General features: G+C 50.6%; 1 protein-coding gene across 1 annotated transcript in view; it reads left to right on the forward strand.

Annotated features, from left to right (window-relative positions):
• Positions 1–7,718: 7,718 nt before the first annotated feature.
• Positions 7,719–20,027, forward strand: part of LOC139390840 (protein diaphanous homolog 1-like) — a 50,785-nt gene continuing 38,476 nt past the window's right edge. Inside the window, exons 1-2 of the mRNA XM_071138235.1 lie at positions 7,719–7,724; positions 11,892–11,973. Of these exons, the coding sequence (XP_070994336.1) occupies positions 7,719–7,724; positions 11,892–11,973 (88 nt within the window). The remainder of the gene's footprint in view (positions 7,725–11,891; positions 11,974–20,027) is intronic.

Genomic DNA, 20,027 nt, shown 5'->3' on the forward strand with positions numbered 1-20,027 from the left:
ACACTGTCCTGGTGTGGAGGAATTTCTGTTTTACACTACCCTGTTGTGGAGGCCCTTCTGTTTTACACTGCCATGGTGTAGATGACCTTCTGTTTTACACTGCCCTGGTGTGGAGGACCTTCTGTTTTACACTACCCTGGTGTGGGGAGGACCTTCTGTTTTACACTGCCCTGGTGTGGGGAGGACCTTCTGTTTTACACTGCCCTGGTGTGGGGAGGACCTTCTGTTTTACACTGCCCTGGTGTGGGGAGGACCTTCTGTTTTACACTGCCCTGGTGTGGAGGCCCTTCTGTTTTACACTACCCTGGTGTGGGGAGGACCTTCTGTTTTACACTACCCTGGTGTGGAGGACCTTCTATTTTACACTGCCCTGGTGTGGAGGACCTTCTGTTTTACACTACCCTGGTGTGGAGGACCTTCTGTTTTACACTACCCTGGTGTGGATGACCTTCTGTTTTACACTGCCCTGGTGTGGGGAGGCCCTTCTGTTTTACACTGCCCTGGTGTGCAGGACCTTCTGTTTTACACTGTCCTGGTGTGGAAGACCGTCTGTTTTACACTGCCCTGGTGTGGAGGCCCTTCTGTTTTACACTGCCCTGGTGTGGAGGACCTTCTGTTTTACACTGTCCTGGTGTGGAAGGAGCCCTGGTGTGGAGGCCCTTCTGTTTTACACTGCCCTGGTGTGGGGAGGACCTTCTGTTTTACACTGCCCTGGTGTGGGGAGGACCTTCTGTTTTACACTGCCCTGGTGTGGGGAGGACCTTCTGTTTTACACTGTCCTGGTGTGGAGGCCCTTCTGTTTTACACTGCCCTGGTGTGGATGACCTTCTGGTTTACACTGTCCTGGTGTGGATGACCTTCTGTTTTACACTGCCCTGGTGTGGAGGACCTTCTGTTTTACACTGCCCTGGTGTGGAGGACCTTCTGTTTTACACTGCCCTGGTGTGGAGGACCTTCTGTTTTACACTGCCCTGGTGTGGATGACCTTCTGTTTTACACTGCCCTGGTGTGGAGGACCTTCTGTTTTACACTACCCTGGTGTGGATGACCTTCTGTTTTACACTGTCCTGGTGTGGAGGACCTTCTGTTTTACACTACCCTGGTGTGGAGGCCCTTCTGTTTTACACTGCCCTGGTGTGGAGGCCCTTCTGTTTTACACTGCCCTGGTGTGGGGAGGACCTTCTGTTTTACACTGCCCTGGTGTGGGGAGGACCTTCTGTTTTACACTGCCCTGGTGTGGGGAGGACCTTCTGTTTTACACTGCCCTGGTGTGGGGAGGACCTTTTGTTTTACACTGTCCTGGTGTGGGTAGGACCTTCTGGTTTACACTGCCCTGGTGTGGGGAGGACCTTCTGTTTTACACTGCCCTGGTGTGGATGACCTTCTGGTTTACACTGTCCTGGTGTGGAGGTCCTTCTGTTTTACACTGCCCTTGTGTGGAGGACCTTCTGTTTTACACTACCCTGGTGTGAGGAGGACCTTCTGGTTTACACTGTCCTGGTGTGGAGGACCTTCTGGTTTACACTTCCCTGGTGTGGAGGACCTTCTGTTTTACACTACCCTGGTGTGGGGAGGACCTTCTGTTTTACACTGTTCTGGTGTGGAGGACCTTCTGTTTTACACTGCCATGGTGTGGATGACCTTCTGTTTTACACTGCCCTGGTGTGGGGAGGACCTTCTGTTTTACACTGCCCTGGTGTGGGGAGGACCTTCTGTTTTACACTGCCCTGGCTTGTGTAGTGTACTGTAACAGTGAGTTAGGGGTCCTGGCAGAGGCTGGTCCACCTGTCTAATGTGATGGCCAGGTTTGGCACGTACTTCAGCTCAGTGATCACATTGGCCTTTTCTACACCATACTAGGTAGGAATGAATGTGTCACTGAGGTAACTCCGGGAGGAAGGGGTATATTTTGGGTTGAGTGCCTTGCTCATCTCCCTACAGTAAAAAAATATATCGATTTCATGTGTTGAATTATCATTATTGAATTATTGTGTATTGCGGAGTGATGAGACTAACATACAACCCTTTTATACTACTATATCCTAAACATGAATACAACTCAATATATACTGACAGACTGTTACCTAAAGCACTTGGACTCCGCTGTTGCAAAGGGCTGTAGGCCTTTCACTATGAACTTAGTCACAGCTAGGTGTCACTCATTCACCCTCTCCTCAGTCATCCTCCCACTGGCTGCCAGCGTGAAGGGGCTTTGGGCTTGTCTTTGGCTTGGACCCCAGCTGTGTTAGAGGGAGGAGTGGGTTGGTTCATTGTAGCTGCAACTTTAACAAAAAAGTTTCAAAATCTTTAAATTGTTGATTTGAATTTCAGGTTAGTTACTATTCATCATGAACCCATGTTCTCATAATCTAGTTAACTCTGTGTGTTGGCTCTAGGCTGCTAGCATACATACCTAACGTAGATCAGACGAGAGATGAACGACGAGCTGGGCAGTCAAACTGTTTCTCTGCCTGTACATGATGCACTTTTCTTAATGTTTGGACAGATTGCTCATGTTTCCAGCCGTTACAAGCAAGAGTCTTGTTGCACTTGTGGCAACGAGCATCGACTCTGGTGATGTGTAACCACACTTTTGAACGCTTAGTTCTCTCCGCCATCGTCACTAATTAAGAGCAGGGTCTTTCGCGCGTGTGTGTGTGCGTGTGCTGTACCGTGAGAGAGATCTCTCTTCTGGATTGGGAATAGCGAAAATGCATCATAGATGAATGTCTTAATCTTACTGCAAATTATTAACGGTTGATGAGAAAATGTGCACTATAACATTTATGTAGCAATAATAAATAGGAAATGTATTTCCTCAATTTCTCCAGTACCGAAAGCAGAAACGATAACGTCGGAGCTTATCGATACTACGATATTTCATAATTTATCCCCGGGGCCCGTTTAAGGCCTTGTTTCGGTACCCATCCCTAATCACAACTTTGTTCATTTGCACAATTTATCTCGTTCACTTGTAAATGTCCACACTCACCGAAAATGACATTCGGTAGCTGCTAGCTATGCTTTGCCTGTCTTTGCAATTAGCTTATGTTCATTTTAGCTCGTTAACATTTAGATAACAGCGTCTGTGTGATTTTGTTAGCATGTTTATAAGAGGCCCAATGGATTTTTGTTGTTGTGTTTTTAGCACCCTATTGTGTGCTATGCCAGTAATACCGTAAATCCCTGGATGGCAGGAGAACGGTATGACTGTATAAATAAATCTGTATACCGCCCAAGCCTAGTGTTTGTGAGCGTATCAGTGTGGGTAATGGATTCCATCCTCTCTTTACTCTGTCTGCTTGTGCCTTTTGCTCCGTCGCTCACCATCTACTGCCATCACATCTGAGCCCCAATGAGAGGAAGAGAGTGTATCCACCGCTGCTGTCTTTCACTGTGTTTGTGTGAATCAGTAAATGCACCAAGGAGTTAAATGCTAAAAAGTTCATACAGCTGTCACCTCTGTAGTTGCTTTGTGAGCCTCAACACAGGCTGACACACTCACTGAGCCGTGACACTACAAAATAAATCCTTAGCTACACACACACACACGCTCCACCACCTTCTCAATGTAGGTACAGCTACATCCTGCTCCACACACCATAAACAGGGCTGAGGTCTAGGCAGTCTGTGAAGGCCTCTAAGTGTGGGTGTGTGTCTCTCTCTCGCTCACTCGGCCTCTCTGTGCATATGTCTCGGTGCTGAAGCATCTATCTGTGGCAGCGTTGGTGTGTAAGGCTGACTCTGGAGCTAACTGCAGCTTTAACGCCCGTCTGACTGGATCACACACACTATGGTGTCTCTAGTAGACCAACCAGCTTACACACACACACACACACACACACACGCACACACACACACACACACTAGATATTTTACAGTACTCTAATCCAGTTGAGCAAGGAGATGGAGGCTAGTCTCTTGGGATGCTTGTCTGTTGGTTTTGTGTGCCCATGTAATTGTGTCCAAGAGTTTCAGAGACAGATGTTTTAGGAGAGGATTTATGTGTAAAGGGGGGTTGGGGGTAGAGGGAATCCCATTGTGTGTTTGTATAAGGGTGGGTGTTAAGGCTGGAATGCATATTAGAAACACCTCCGGAGGGGGCCCCTCTCATAGGGGAGATTCAGCGATGGGACAGGACTGTAACTACCTCTTGGATATCACAAAATTGGGGAGGAAAAGGGGTGAAATAATGAACACCTCAGGATCTGGCAACCCGTGGGAGGTGTAGTGGTAGTGGTAAGGGTTAGGGGTTAGTGGTAAGGGTTAGGGGTTAGTGGTAGGGTTAGGGGTTAGTGGTAAGGGCTAGGGGTTAGTGGTAAGGGTTAGGGGTTAGTGGTAGGGGTTAGTGGTAAGGGTTAGGGGTTAGTGGTAAGGGTTAGGGGTTAGTGGTAAGGGTTAGGGGTTAGTGGTAGGGGTTAGGGGTTAGTGGTAGGGGTTAGTGGTAAGGGTTAGTGGTAAGGGTTAGGGGTTAGTGGTAAGGGTTAGGGGTTAGTGGTAAGGGTTAGGGGTTAGTGGTAGGGGTTAGTGGTAAGGGTTAGGGGTTAGTGGTAGGGGTTAGTGGTAAGGGTTAGGGGTTAGTGGTAGGGGTTAGTGGTAAGGGTTAGGGGTTAGTGGTAGGGGTTAGGGGTTAGTGGTAAGGGTTAGGGGTTAGTGGTAGGGGTTAGGGGTTAGTGGTAGGGGTTAGTGGTAGGGGTTAGTGGTAAGGGTTAGTGGTAAGGGTTAGTGGTAAGGGTTAGGGGTTAGTGGTAGGGGTTAGTGGTAGGGGTTAGTGGTAAGGGTTAGGGGTTAGTGGTTAGTGGTAGGGGTTAGGGGTTAGTGGTAAGGGTTAGGGGTTAGTGGTAGGGGTTAGTGGTAAGGGTTAGGGGTTAGTGGTAAGGGTTAGGGGTTAGTGGTAGGGGTTAGTGGTAAGGGTTAGGGGTTAGGGTAGGGGTTAGTGGTAAGGGTTAGGGGTTAGTGGTAGGGGTTAGGGGTTAGTGGTAAGGGTTAGGGGTTAGTGGTAGGGGTTAGGGGTTAGTGGTAAGGGTTAGGGGTTAGTGGTAGTGGTTAGGGGTTAGTGGTAGGGGTTAGTGGTAAGGGTTAGGGGTTAGTGGTTAGTGGTAGGGGTTAGGGGTTAGTGGTAAGGGTTAGGGGTTAGTGGTAGGGGTTAGTGGTAAGGGTTAGGGGTTAGTGGTAAGGGTTAGGGGTTAGTGGTAGGGGTTAGTGGTAAGGGTTAGGGGTTAGTGGTAGGGGTTAGTGGTAAGGGTTAGGGGTTAGTGGTAGGGGTTAGGGGTTAGTGGTAAGGATTAGGGGTTAGTGGTTAGGGGTTAGGGGTTAGTGGTAAGGGTTAGGGGTTAGTGGTAGGGGTTAGGGGTTAGTGGTAGGGGTTAGGGGTTAGTGGTAAGGGTTAGTGGTAAGGGTTAGGGGTTAGTGGTAGGGGTTAGGGGTTAGTGGTAAGGGTTAGGGGTTAGTGGTAGGGGTTAGTGGTAAGGGTTAGGGGTTAGTGGTAGGAGTTAGTGGTAAGGGTTAGGGGTTAGTGGTAGGGGTTAGGGGTTAGTGGTAAGGGTTAGGGGTTAGTGGTAGGGGTTAGGGGTTAGTGGTAGGGGTTAGTGGTAAGGGTTAGGGGTTAGTGGTAGGGGTTAGGGGTTAGTGGTAAGGGTTAGGGGTTAGTGGTAAGGGTTAGGGGTTAGTGGTAAGGGTTAGTGGTAAGGGTTAGGGGTTAGTGGTTGGTGGTAAGGGTTAGGGGTTAGTGGTTAGTGGTAGGGGTTAGTGGTAAGGGTTAGGGGTTAGTGGTTAGTGGTAGGGGTTAGGGGTTAGTGGTAAGGGTTAGGGGTTAGTGGTAGGGGTTAGGGGTTAGGGGTTAGTGGTAAGGGTTAGGGGTTAGTGGTAAGGGTTAGGGGTTAGTGGTAAGGGTTAGGGGTTAGTGGTAAGGGTTAGGGGTTAGTGGTACGGGTTAGGGGTTAGTGGTAGGGGTTAGTGGTAAGGGTTAGTGGTTAGTGGTAAGGGTTAGGGGTTAGTGGTAAGGGTTAGGGGTTAGTGGTTAGTGGTAGGGGTTAGGGGTTAGTGGTAGGGGTTAGTTAGTGTAAGGGTTAGGGGTTAGTGGTAGGGGTTAGGGGTTAGTGGTAAGGGTTAGGGGTTAGTGGTAAGGGTTAGGGGTTAGTGGGTAAGGGTTAGGGGTTAGTGGTAGGGGTTAGTGGTAGGGGTTAGTGGTTAGTGGTAAGGGTTAGGGGTTAGTGGTAAGGGTTAGGGGTTAGTGGTTAGTGGTAGGGGTTAGGGGTTAGGGTTAGGGGTTAGTGGTTAGTGGTAAGGGTTAGGGGTTAGTGGTAAGGGTTAGGGGTTAGTGGTTAGTGGTAAGGGTTAGTGGTTAGTGGTAAGGGTTAGGGGTTAGTGGTAAGGGTTAGGGGTTAGTGGTAGGGGTTAGTGGTAAGGGTTAGTGGTTAGTGGTTAGGGGTTAGTGGTTAGTGGTAGGGGTTAGGGGTTAGTGGTAGTGGTTAGTGGTAGGGGTTAGGGGTTAGTGGTTAGTGGTAGGGGTTAGTGGTAGGGGTTAGTGGTTAGTGGTAGGGGTTAGGGGTTAGTGGTAGGGGTTAGTGGTTAGTGGTAGGGGTTAGGGGTTAGTGGTAGGGGTTAGTGGTTAGTGGTAGGGGTTAGGGGTTAGTGGTTAGTGGTAGGGGTTAGGGGTTAGTGGTAGGGGTTAGTGGTTAGTGGTAGGGGTTAGGGAAAATATGATTTTTTTCTTTCCTCTAGCGACTCCTTGTGCCTCGCCTGCAGGCTGACCTCAGTCGTCAGTTGAATGGTGTTTCCTCCGACACATTGGTGCAGCTGGCATCCGTGTTAAGCGAGCGGGGGTTGAGAAGCGCGGATTGGCGAGTCATGTTTCGGAGGACACATGACTTGAGATTTGCTTCTCCCGCTTCACCTCCACTTATGCTCTCTGAGAGGGCAGAGATGCCATCCATTGACTTTTCCTCCCGTTGTACATGTCGGGATGCTTTTTGTGAGGACATATTGTTCCGTCTCACGATTCCCGAGCAGGAAACAGCACAGGGGATGTTCAGTGTGCTGCGTGGCTATATTGAGGATGAACGGATTGAATGGTGGGCTTTCCCACAGATGGGGCTCCATCTATGGTGGGACGGAGGGCAGGCCTCTGCACTCTAGTTCTGAATGTGTCTCTGCCATATGGACGCATTGTATGACACACCGAGAGCAGCTGGTGACAAAAGAGCTGAGCACAGAACTCTGAGAGATACTGTAGCAGGTAACTTCCATTGTAAACTAGGTCAAACCACATCCTCTGCCTGTTGACTAAACTATGTGGAGATATGAGATCAGAGCATGATGATGTTCTTGGTGGTTATCGAGGGGGAGTGTTGGAAACATTTTTAGCATTGAGAGAGGATCTGTTGTCGTTCATTAAATGACTTGGTTGACTTTCTGTGTAAAAAAAAGAAAATGTCTCTGCCTCTGTAACAGACATATTTGGAAAACTAAAGGAACTGAACGCAAGCATACTCTGAATCCAGTGATTCAGTCACTCATCTGTAGAATGTTTTAGTGTTCCCCCCGGAGAGCCTTTCAAAAGAGAACCGTACCCTCTTCCCTCCTCTGTGCATGTTTCTTACACAAAACTGCTTCAGTAAGTGTCTCACACGAGTGATGACTGCTCACCTCCAGCGCTTGGAAGAGCACTTTGGGACCTTTTTCCCAATCCGTTTGACTGTGATCCAGGCTTGGCTGACATGCCGGTGAGTGAAATCCAACACCTGATCGAGGTGTCATGTGACCGAACGCTGCAGACAACTCATTCATGGGTCACTAGTGAGGAGTTTTGGTGCCTGACTCCAAGGGAATACCCTGTGGATACCCTGTGGGTATCTGTTAGAATGTTTTGAAATTGACTCTCATAGCACCAAATAAAATGAAAAGTGAACATAGGCTGTTAATTACAGCATTTTCAGATATCAAAATGGGGTCGTAGGTCAAAAAAGTTTGGCAGCCCCTGCTCTAAAGGAAAGTCCACTAATCCTGGTCCCAGTGAATCTCTCTCACACACAGCTACTGTATGTGGGTCCCCTTTATGATGGAAGAGGAGAGCAGGGGCCCTGTTTTAACTGTTGAATTGAGGCTTGTGAGGCTTGTGTTCCTGATCATCTGTGACAGTCAGTAGCTGGCTGTTCGTAGCTAATCCTTGTGATTGAGGCCTGTCTCACTGTCGCTGTCCTCTTTCTTACCTCTATCTCTCTCACCCCCTCATTTCCTCCTCATACCCTCCTCTCTTCCTCCTCCTCCTCATACCCTCCTCTCTTCCTCCTCCTCCTCCTCATCTCTGGCTGACAATAACAAGTGCAGTCTACGGTGACTAGCAGAGTTTCTATCTGATTCTCAACTGTGTATTGTGTTATGCAAGCAGTGTGACATTTTAAATGGTAGTCTCTCTCTCTACCAGGGGCCAATAGAACCAGCTGAAACTGGCCCTCTGCCTCTTCATTGTGTGTGTGTGTGTGTGTGTGTGCCTTCCTGCATGTGTGTCAGTCCGTATCCACCATGTGGTCAGCTCCCGACTGCTAATCAAGCCTGCTAGAAGAGAAATAGCTGGAGGGGATGTAGGGAGGGGGAGCGGGTGGGGAGGGGGGGCTAGATGGGAGGGGGAGGGAGAGCGAGAGGGGATGAGGGAGAGAGAGCGAGAGGGGATGAGGGAGGGAGGGAGAGTGAGAGGGGATGAGGGAGGGAGGGAGAGTGAGAGGGGATGAGGGAGGGAGAGGGGAGAGCAAGAGGGGATGAGGGAGGGAGAGCGAGAGGGGATGGATAGAGTGAGGGAGCGATAGTGCTTTCCGTTGTCGTCCTTGCTGAAACAGAGAAACAGTGCAGAGGAGGAGAAGCAGATGGATCAGATGTAGACGGATGACAGGAACAGAGGGATTAACAAAGGATGAATGTGAACCCACCTCTTGTGATGAGCTTTTAACTGTGCTCAGTGGCATGACACTGTATCCCTCCATTTCTCTCTCTCGGTCTCTCTGCTTCCTTTCCCCTCTCTCACTTTGTGTGGCTCTCTCTCTCTCTCTCTCTCCCTCGCTCACTTTGTGTGTCTCTCTCGCTCTCTCTCTCCCTCGCTCACTTTGTGTGGCTCTCTCTCTCTCCCTCGCTCACTTTGTGTGGCTCTCTCTCTCGCTCACTTTGTGGCTCTCTCTCTCTCTCTCTCGCTCACTTTGTGTGGCTCTCTCTCTCCCTCGCTCACTTTGTGTGGCTCTCTCTCTCCCTCGCTCACTTTGTGTGGCTCTCTCTCTCTCTCGCTCACTTTGTGTGGCTCTCTCTCGCTCACTTTGTGTGGCTCTCTCTCTCTCCCTCACTCACTTTGTGTGGCTCTCTCTCTCTCCCTCACTCACTTTGTGTGGCTCTCTCTCTCTCTCCCTCGCTCACTTTGTGTGGCTCTCTCTCGCTCTCTCTCTCTCTCTCGCTCACTTTGTGTGGCTCTCTCTCGCTCACTTTGTGTGGCGCTCTCTCGCTCACTTTGTGTGGCTCTCTCTCGCTCACTTTGTGTGGCTCTCTCTCTCCCTCGCTCGCTCACTTTGTGTGTCTTTCTCTCTCTCGCTCACTTTGTAACTCTCTCTCTCTCCCTCGCTCACTTTGTCTCTCTCTCTCTCCCTCACTCACGTTGTGTGTCTCTCTCTCTCTCTCCCTCGCTCACTTTGTGTGGCTCTCTCTCTCGCTCACTTTGTGTGGCTCTCTCTCTCCCTCGCTCACTTTGTGGCTCTCTCTCTCTCTCTCTCTCCTCTCTCACTTTGTGTGGCTCTCTCTCTCACTCTCTCCCTCTCTCACTTTGTGTGGCTCCCTCGCTCACTTTGTGTGGCTCTCTCTCTCTCTCGCTCACTTTGTGTGGCTCTCTCTCGCTCACTTTGTGTGGCTCTCTCTCTCTCTCGCTCACTTTGTGTGGCTCTCTCTCGCTCACTTTGTGTGGCTCTCTCTCTCCCCTCACTCACTTTGTGTGGCTCTCTCTCTCTCCCTCACTCACTTTGTGTGGCTCTCTCTCTCTCTCTCCCTCGCTCACTTTGTGTGGCTCTCTCTCTCACTCTCTCCCTCTCTCACTTTGTGTGGCTCCCTCGCTCACTTTGTGTGGCTCTCTCTCTCTCTCGCTCACTTTGTGTGGCTCTCTCTCACTCACTTTGTGTGGCTCTCTCTCTCCCTCGCTCGCTCACTTTGTGTGGCTCTCTCTCTCTCTCGCTCACTTTGTGGCTCTCTCTCGCTCACTTTGTGTGACTCTCTCTCTCCCTCGCTCTCTTGCTCACTTTGTGTGTCTCTCTCTCTCCCTCGCTCTCTTGCTCACTTTGTGTGGCTCTCTCTCTCCCTCCCTCGCTCACTTTGTGTGGTTCTCTCTCTCCCTCCCTCGCTCACTTTGTGTGGTTCTCTCTCTCTCCCTCGCTCACTTTGTGTGTCTCTCTCTCTCTCTCTCCCTCGCTCACTTTGTGTGGCTCTCTCTCTCGCTCACTTTGTGTGGCTCTCTCTCGCTCACTTTGTGTGGCTCTCTCTCTCCCTCGCTCTCTTGCTCACTTTGTGTGGCTCTCTCTCTCCCTCCCTCACTCACTTTGTGTGGTTCTCTCTCTCCCTCCCTCGCTCATTTTGTGTGGCTCTCTCTCGCTGACTTTGTGTGGCTCTCTCTCTCCCTCGCTCTCTTGCTCACTTTGTGTGGCTCTCTCTCTCCCTCCCTCGCTCACTTTGTGTGGTTATCTCTCTCCCTCCCTCGCTCACTTTGTGTGGTTCTCTCTCTCTCTCCCTCGCTCACTTTGTGTGGTTCTCTCTCTCTCTCCCTCGCTCACTTTGTGTGTCTCTCTCTCTCTCTCGCTCACTTTGTGTGGCTCTCTCTCTCTCTCGCTCACTTTGTGGCTCTCTCTCGCTCACTTTGTGTGGCTCTCTCTCTCTCTCTCCCTCGCTCACTTTGTGTGGCTCTCTCTCGCTCACTTTGTGGCTCTCTCTCGCTCACTTTGTGTGGCTCTCTCTCTCCCTCGCTCTCTTGCTCACTTTGTGTGGCTCTCTCTCTCCCTCCCTCGCTCACTTTGTGTGGTTCTCTCTCCCTCCCTCGCTCACTTTGTGTGGCTCTCTCTCTCTCTCGCTCACTTTGTGTGGCTCTCTCTCCCTCGCTCACTTTGTGTGGCTCTCTCTCTCTCTCCCTCGCTCACTTTGTGTGGTTCTCTCTCTCTCTCCCTCGCTCACTTTGTGGGGTTCTCTCTCTCTCTCCCTCGCTCACTTTGTGTGTCTCTCTCTCTCCCTCGCTCACTTTGTGGGGTTCTCTCTCTCTCTCCCTCGCTCACTTTGTGTGGTTCTCTCTCTCCCTCCCTCGCTCACTTTGTGGGGTTCTCTCTCTCTCTCTCCCTCGCTCACTTTGTGTGGTTCTCTCTCTCCCTCCCTCGCTCACTTTGTGTGTCTCTCTCTCGCTCACTTTGTGTGGCTCTCTCTCGCTCTCCCTCGCTCACTTTGTGTGGTTCTCTCTCTCTCTCCCTCGCTCACTTTGTGTGGTTCTCTCTCTCTCTCCCTCGCTCACTTTGTGTGTCTCTCTCTCGCTCACTTTGTGTGGTTCTCTCTCTCTCTCTCTCGCTCACTTTGTGTGGTTCTCTCTCTCTCCCCCCCCCCCCCCCTTCTGCTGTCTGTCCAGAATGTGGTACTTAATATTTCAGTGAAGTGCTGTTCCGTACCCCTCCTCTCACCCTGTGCCAACCAGTGTGTGAGTCCATGCCCTGGGCTGTTGTTACCTTGAGGGTTATTTCACAGTGTGTCTCTCTGATTAACATATGACTGTCTCTGTCAGTGACATATGGTCGTGTTGCGGTTTATCTAATCTTCTTAAGGCCGATAACATTGTAATAGTCCCATCTGTCAGTGACCGAGACAGCTTGTAATTCCCTGTCACCCGCCCCTAGAGGGAGCCGTGTGACGGCAAGGCAAGTACGACATCATCAAGGACATTCACACTTGGCTTGCACTCCACGCCAGTGGGCTTCGGTATGCTACACACACATTCAGAGACGTGAGCGCACACAGACGCGCAGACACACACACACACACACACACAGACACACACACACACACACAGATGCAAAATCATTGCCATACATGCACACGGAGGGAGGGTTAGTGTCAACCCCCTCCTGTGCTGGTTAGTGTGAGTCCTCTGGGTTGTGAAGGAGGGACTATGGAGGAGGATCAGAGGTGTGTATCTGTGGAACTCAAGGTCACTGACAAAGTGAAGTGGAGAAGTGGAGACGTGCACACAGACTTCACCCTTTCTCACTGTCCCCCCCCCCTCTCTCCTCTGACTCTCTCCCCCCCCCTCTCTCCTCTGACTCTCTCCCCCCCCCTCTCTCTCCTCTGACTCTCTCCCCCCCTCTCTATCCTCTCACTGTCTCCCTCCCCCTCTCTATCCTCTGACTCTCTCCCCCCCTCTCTATCCTCTCACTGCCCCCCCCCCTCTATCCTCTGACTCTCTCCCCCCTCTCTATCCTCTCACTGTCTCCCTCCCCCTCTCTATCCTCTGACTCTCTCCCCCCCTCTATCCTCTCACTGTCTCCCTCCCCTCTATCCTCTGACTCTCTCCCCCCCTCTCTATCCTCTCACTGTCTCCCTCCCCCTCTCTATCCTCTCACTGTCCCCCCCCCCCTCTATCCTCTGACTCTCTCCCCCCCTCTCTATCCTCTCACTGTCTCCCTCCCCCTCTCTATCCTCTGACTCTCTCCCCCCCTCTATCCTCTCACTGTCTCCCCCCTCTCTATCCTCTGACTCTCTCCCCCCCTCTATCCTCTCACTGTCTCCCCCCCTCTCTATCCTCTGACTCCCCCCCCCCCCCTCTCTATCCTCTGACTCCCCCCCCCCCCTCTCTATCCTCTCACTGTCTCCCTCCCCCTCTCTATCCTCTGACTCTCTCCCTCCCCCTCTCTATCCTCTGACTCTCTCCCCCCCTCTATCCTCTCTATCCTCTCACTGTCTCCCTCCCCCTCTCTATCCTCTGACTCTCTCCCCCCCTCTCTATCCTCTGACTCTCTCCCCCCTCTCTATCCTCTCACTGTCTCCCTTCCCCTCTCTATCCTCTCACTGTCTCCCTTCCCCTCTCTATCCTCTCACTGTCTCCCTTCCCCTCTCTATCCTCTCACTGTCCCCCCCTCCCCTCTCTATCCTCTGACTCTCTCCCCCCCTCTCTATCCTCTCACTGTCCCCCCCCCCTCTATCCTCTGACTCTCTCCCCCCCTCTCTATCCTCTGACTGTCCCCCCCCCTCTCTATCCTCTGACTCTTTCCCTCCCCCTCTCCCTTCTGACTGTCTCCCTCCCCCTCTCTGCCCATCTTTCTCTGTCTGTCTCTCTTGCGCTCTCTCTTGCTGTCTGTCTCTCTGTCGTGCTCTCTCTTGCTGTCTGTCTCTCTGTCGTGCTCTCTCTTGCTGTCTGTCTCTCTGTCGTGCTCTCTCTTGCTGTCTGTCTCTCTGGCGTGCTCTCTCTTGCTGTCTGTCTCTCTGGCGTGCTCTCTCTTGCTGTCTGTCTCTCTGTCTCTCTCTTGCTGCTCTCTCTTGCTGTCTGTCTCTCTGGCGTGCTCTCTCTTGCTGTCTGTCTCTCTGGCGTGCTCTCTCTTGCTGTCTGTCTCTCTGTCGTGCTCTCTCTTGCTGTCTGTCTCTCTGTCGCGCTCTCTCTTGCTGTCTGTCTCTCTGGCGTGCTCTCTCTTGCTGTCTGTCTCTCTGTCGCTCTCTCTTGCTGTCTGTCTCTCTGGCGTGCTCTCTCTTGCTGTCTGTCTCTCTGGCGTGCTCTCTCTTGCTGTCTGTCTCTCTGTCGCGCTCTCTTGCTGTCTGTCTCTCTGTTGCGCTCTCTCTTGCTGTCTGTCTCTCTGTTGCGCTCTCTCTTGCTGTCTGTCTCTCTGTTGCGCTCTCTCTTGCTGTCTGTCTCTCTGGCGTGCTCTCTCTTGCTGTCTGTCTCTCTGGCGTGCTCTCTCTTGCTGTCTGTCTCTCTGTCGCGCTCTCTCTTGCTGTCTGTCTCTCTGGCGTGCTCTCTCTTGCTGTCTGTCTCTCTGTTGCGCTCTCTCGTGCTGTCTGTCTCTCTGTTGCGCTCTCTCGTGCTGTCTGTCTCTCTGGCGTGCTCTCTCTTGCTGTCTGTCTCTCTGGCGTGCTCTCTCTTGCTGTCTGTCTCTCTGGCGTGCTCTCTCTTGCTGTCGGTCTCTCTGGCGTGCTCTCTCTTGCTGTCTGTCTCTCTGGCGTGCTCTCTCTTGCTGTCTGTCTCTCTGGCGTGCTCTCTCTTGCTGTCTGTCTCTCTGTCGTGCTCTCTCTTGCTGTCTGTCTCTCTGGCGTGCTCTCTCTTGCTGTCTGTCTCTCTCTGTTGTAATTAGCTGGTGTATTTGCAGTAGTAGATATATACGGCTGATTTAATAATCACAGCCATTTAAAGTGCATTACAGCTCACATCTACTTGCGTCTGTGTCCATTGTCTAGGTTTTTGAAGGGGGATTTATGAGCTGTTTGTGAGGTAGAGGCGTCAGTGAGAATGAGTTCAAGGTGAATCTGTCTGTGTGTCAGCTGTCGTGTCTCATCACTGATGCAGGCTGACTTGTGTGTGTGTGTCATCACTGATGCAGGCTGACTAGTGTGTGTGTGTGTGTGTGTGTGTGTCATCACTGATGCAGGCTGACTTGTGTGTGTGTGTGTCATCACTGATGCAGGTTGACTAGTGTGTGTGTGTGTGTGTGTCTCATCACTGATGCAGGCAGACTAGTGTGTGTCTCATCACTGATGCAGGCTGACTAGTGTGTGTGTGTCATCACTGATGCAGGCTGACTAGTGTGTGTGTGTGTCTCATCACTGATGCGGGCTGACTAGGGGGTGTGTGTCTCATCACTGATGCAGGCTGACTAGTGTGTGTGTGTCTCATCACTGATGCAGGCTGACTAGTGTGTGTGTGTGTGTGTCTCATCACTGATGCAGGCTGACTAGTGTGTGTGTGTCTCATCACTGATGCAGGCTGACTAGGGTGTGTGTGTGTGTCTCATCACTGATGCAGGCTGACTAGGGTGTGTGTGTGTGTGTCTCATCACTGATGCAGGCTGACTAGGGTGTGTGTGTGTCTCATCACTGATGCAGGCTGACTAGGGTGTGTGTGTGTGTCTCATCACTGATGCGGGCTGACTAGGGGGTGTGTGTCTCATCACTGATGCAGGCTGACTAGGGTGTGTGTCTCTCATCACTGATGCAGGCAGACTAGGGTGTGTGTGTGTGTCTCATCACTGATGCAGGCTGACTAGTGTGTGTGTGTCTCATCACTGATGCAGGCTGACTAGGGTGTGTGTGTGTGTGTCTCATCACTGATGCAGGCAGACTAGGGTGTGTGTGTGTGTGTCTCATCACTGATGCAGGCAGACTAGGGTGTGTGTGTGTGTGTGTCTCATCACTGATGCAGGCAGACTAGGGTGTGTGTGTGTGTGTGTCTCATCACTGATGCAGGCAGACTAGGGTGTGTGTGTGTGTGTCTCATCACTGATGTAGGCTGCGTGTGTGTGTCTCATCACTGATGCACGCTCGTGGTGTGTGTGTGTGTCTCATCACTGATGCAGGCAGACTAGGGTGTGTGTGTGTGTGTCTCATCACTGATGTAGGGTGTGTGTGTGTGTGTCTCATCACTGATGCAGGCTGCGTGGCGCGTGTGTGTCTCATCACTGATGCAGGCTGCGTGGCGCGTGTGTGTCTCATCACTGATGCAGGCTGCGTGTGTGTGTCTCATCACTGATGCAGGCTGCGTGTGTGTGTCTCATCACTGATGCAGGCTGCGTGTGTGTGTCTCATCACTGATGCACGCTCGTGGTGTGTGTGCGTCATCACTGCCGACCTTCACGGCCAGGAGAATAGAGAGGTCAGAACCGCCCCGGAAGAATAACACACACACACTTTCAGAGAATAGCGCAATCCCTCTCTCTCGCTCCCTTTTTTCACACACACACCCACACCCTCTCATAAACTCTCTGGGTCACTCTCACAGAGCATTATATAGTTGTAACCACGAGTGCCAAGGTGTTCTTTACCGTTGCTGTATATATTATTATAGAAACAGTTCCGTGGTTTGGCCAGTAGAGGTCACTCATACTCCACGCATCATCATTACATGGGTGGCACGTTTCTCCTCTCTGTCGCGCTCTCTCTTGCTGTCTGTCTCTCTGTCGCGCTCTCTCTTGCTGTCTGTCTCTCTGTCGCGCTCTCTCTTGCTGTCTGTCTCTCTGTCGCGCTCTCTCTTGCTGTCTGTCTCTCTGTCGCGCTCTCTCTTGCTGTCTGTCTCTGTTGCGCTCTCTCTTGCTGTCTGTCTCTCTGTCGCGCTCTCTCTTGCTGTCTGTCTCTCTGTCGCGCTCTCTCTTGCTGTCTGTCTCTCTGGCGTGCTCTCTCTTGCTGTCTGTCTCTCTGGCGTGCTCTCTCTTGCTGTCTGTCTCTCTGTTGCGCTCTCTCTTGCTGTCTGTCTCTCTGTTGCGCTCTCTCTTGCTGTCTGTCTCTCTGTTGCGCTCTCTCTTGCTGTCTGTCTCTCTGTTGCGCTCTCTCTTGCTGTCTGTCTCTCTGTTGCGCTCTCTCTTGCTGTCTGTCTCTCTGGCGTGCTCTCTCTTGCTGTCTGTCTCTCTGTTGCGCTCTCTCTTGCTGTCTGTCTCTCTGGCGTGCTCTCTCTTGCTGTCTGTCTCTCTGGCGTGCTCTCTCTTGCTGTCTGTCTCTCTGGCGTGCTCTCTCTTGCTGTCTGTCTCTCTCTGTTGTAATTAGCTGGTGCATTTGCAGTAGTAGATATATACGGCTGATTTAATAATCACAGCCATTTAAAGTGCATTACAGCTCACATCTACTTGCGTCTGTGTCCATTGTCTAGGTTTTTGAAGGGGGATTTATGAGCCGTTTGGACCACTGTATACACTACATGACCAAAAGTATGTGGACACCTGCTTGTCGAAAATCTAATTCCAACATCATGGGCATTAATATAGAGTTGGTCCCCCCTTTGCTGCTATAAAAGCCTCCACTCTTCTGGGAAGGCTTTCCACTAGATGTTAGAACATTGCTGCAGGGACTTGCTTCCATTCAGCCGCAAGAGCATTAGTGAGGTTGGGCACTGATGTTGGGGCGTTTTAGGCCTGGCTCGGAGTCGGCGTTCCGATTCATTCCAAAGGTGTCCGATGGGGTTGAGGTCAGGACTCTGTGCAGGCCAGTCAAGTTCTTCCACACCGATCTCGACAAACCATTTCTGTATGGACCTACGGTTTGTGCCCAGGGGGCATTGTCATGCTGAAACAGGTAAGGGCCTTCCAAAACTGTTGCCACAAAGTTGGAAGCATAGAATCGTCTAGAATGTAATTGTATGCTGTAGTGTTAAGATTTCCCTTCACTGGAACTAAGGGGCTCAAACCATGAAAAACAGCCAAAGACCTTTATTCCTCCTCCACCAAACTTGTGCATTGGGGCAGGTAACATTCTCCTGGCATCCGCCAAACCCAGATTACTCTGTCGAACTGCCAGGTGGTGAAGCGTGATTCATCACTCCAGAGAAAGTGTTTCCACTGCTCCAATGGTGGCGAGCTTTACACCACTCCAGCTGACGCTTGGCATTGCGCATGGTGATCTTAGGCTTGTGTGCGGCTGCTCGGCCATGGAAACAGTTCTCTGACGTTGCTGCCAGAGGCAGTTTGGAACTTGGTAGTGAGTGTTGCAACGGAGGAGCATTTTTACACGCTTCAGCACTCGCCGTTCCAGTTCTTCACAATAACAGTGCTAACAGTTGACCGAGGCAGGGCAGGAATCTGACAGACTGACTTGTTGGAAAGGTGGCATCCTATGACGGTACCATGTTGAAAGTCACTGAGCTCTTCAGTACGGGCCGTTCTACTTCCATTGTTTGTCTATGGAGATTGCATGGCGGTGTGCTCGATTGTATACACCTGTCAGCAACGGGTGTGGCTGAAACATCCGAATCCACTCATTTGAAAGCGTGTCCACATACTTTTGTATATGTAGTGTATATACAACTAGTTGAATGATTTAGAAAGTAATTCAGTTTAACACTTGACAAGTGTTTGTGTGATTTTAAGGAGATCTCGTAAGGTTATGTACATGTAAGGACAACATAAGGGTTAAATAAATGACTGTAGAGCTGCATTGTGAGACTGAGATTTGGTTGGAGGTGGTTTGAAGTGGTCTGTTTCTGAGCATAGAGGTAAAAACAAGTCATTTTCTGCTCACAAAGCTTTTAGTATGCTTTTGTTATGTTTTAGGACTTGTGAATCTTAGCAAAATAATTTGGAGAAATACATGTATATCTGCCTACTAATTCAACTATATATAACTTAATTGTTTAGACTTTTTCCAAAGATGAATCATTTCCCAGAATGACTTTTAGTCAGGTGACATTAACATCCCATCACGTAACAATCAGGCAAGCTGAACTATGGTGGAAATGACAAATATATCTCCTCATTTTATCAGCATTTATTTTTTTGATGTGTTATTTATTTTGTCATTTGAACGTCCTTTATAAGTTGACATATCTGTCATGTATGTCAGGGGAGTAATACTTACATGCAGGGACACTGTTCAGACACCAGGGGTGCGCAAGTGAGCACAGTTGTAGCCCTTCCCCTAATCCCTCCTCTCCAGCCTGGCCCTCCCACATCCTGCCCCCGCTCCCCCTCTCCCTACCCCCACTCCCCCCCTCCCTGCCCCACCCAGCCATCTGGTGCTTGGCTCCACACACACACTGCCAGGAATACATTTTCCCTGCTTCCTTTCAGAAAGAAAAACAGGATGAAGGGGCTCTTTCAGTCCGAGGTTACCCTGGAAACCCCCTGTTCTTTCTCTCTTTAACACACACACACACACACACCGGGACATAATGTGGACATTTCAACTTTAAAGGGACCAAGTCTATGTCAGCTGCTGTTCTGTCCTTCTGTTAAGTTTAGACAAAGACCTCAGGCTTCTCTTACCCACCCCCCCCCCCCTCCCCTCTCTCTCCTCCCTTTCCCTTTAAACTATCAGAGTTAGCTTCAAACTTTTAGACAACTTAATTTGCAAATGGAAAGCATAAGGCTTCCTGTCTGAACATATTGAATTAAGGTTGTGAAGTTGAAGAGTTTGTAAACCAGAACAAAATGGATTGTGTGTATGGTAGAAGCGTAAGAATGTGAGGAGCCTTTGTCCAAACGTTACGTGACACCTGAAACCCTCCCGCCTTCTAGCTGGGCAGAAACTCAGAGTGGAGGAATGTTGTATGGAAAACAGTTGTGTTGAAGTTATATAAAGATGAGTGCAGTTCTCCCAGCTGGCCAGTAGAGGTGTGTCATGAGCCGCTGTTTCCTCCATAGGCACGCAATGGGCTCTGTCATCTGTAAGCTTTCAGAGTAAAAATAAATAATTTACCACTCCCCGCATAATGAGAGAATGAAAGAGGAAAATAAATGACAGAAAATGTAGCTTTTCTCTGAAAGTGTGTAGTGTAGCTCGGCCACTAGACAGATCAAACTGGGTTCAGAATAGAAATACAAGCTGTCTTTCTCTCTGCCGTGGTTTTTTCCGGCTCCCTACTTTGTGTCTTTCTGTTTCCACATTGTGTCTTTTCTCGCTCCAAGCCAGCGAGCCGTCACCACCTCACACAGATTTTAGCCTTTTAAGGAGTGAGGGAGTGCGAGGGAGGAGGATGAGGGGGAGTGAAGGACAGACTCAGGTCTGGTGACTGATAAACAGTCTCCTCTTTGTACAGACTGAGAGACGGATGGACACACACACTGACACGCAGACTACTCCATGACTTGACACCCCTCGTCCTTCCTCTTCTCCTTAATCTTCTTCTCCTTCCTTCCTTCCTTCCTTCTCTCTTTTGATAAGCAGCAGGAGATAGATTTGTAGCTGAACAATATTGAAAAGACTTAAAAGCATGTGTACACACACACACACACACACACACACACACACACACACACACACACACACACCTCAGTGCCAGACAGCTGTTGGAGAGGCAGGGGGCTGTGTTGGGGGTAGCCAGGGAGAGGCAGGGGGCTGTGTTGGGGGTA

The sequence above is a fragment of the Oncorhynchus clarkii genome, chromosome 31, assembly GCF_045791955.1.
Source record: "Oncorhynchus clarkii lewisi isolate Uvic-CL-2024 chromosome 31, UVic_Ocla_1.0, whole genome shotgun sequence".
Taxonomy (NCBI): Eukaryota; Metazoa; Chordata; class Actinopteri; order Salmoniformes; family Salmonidae; genus Oncorhynchus; species Oncorhynchus clarkii.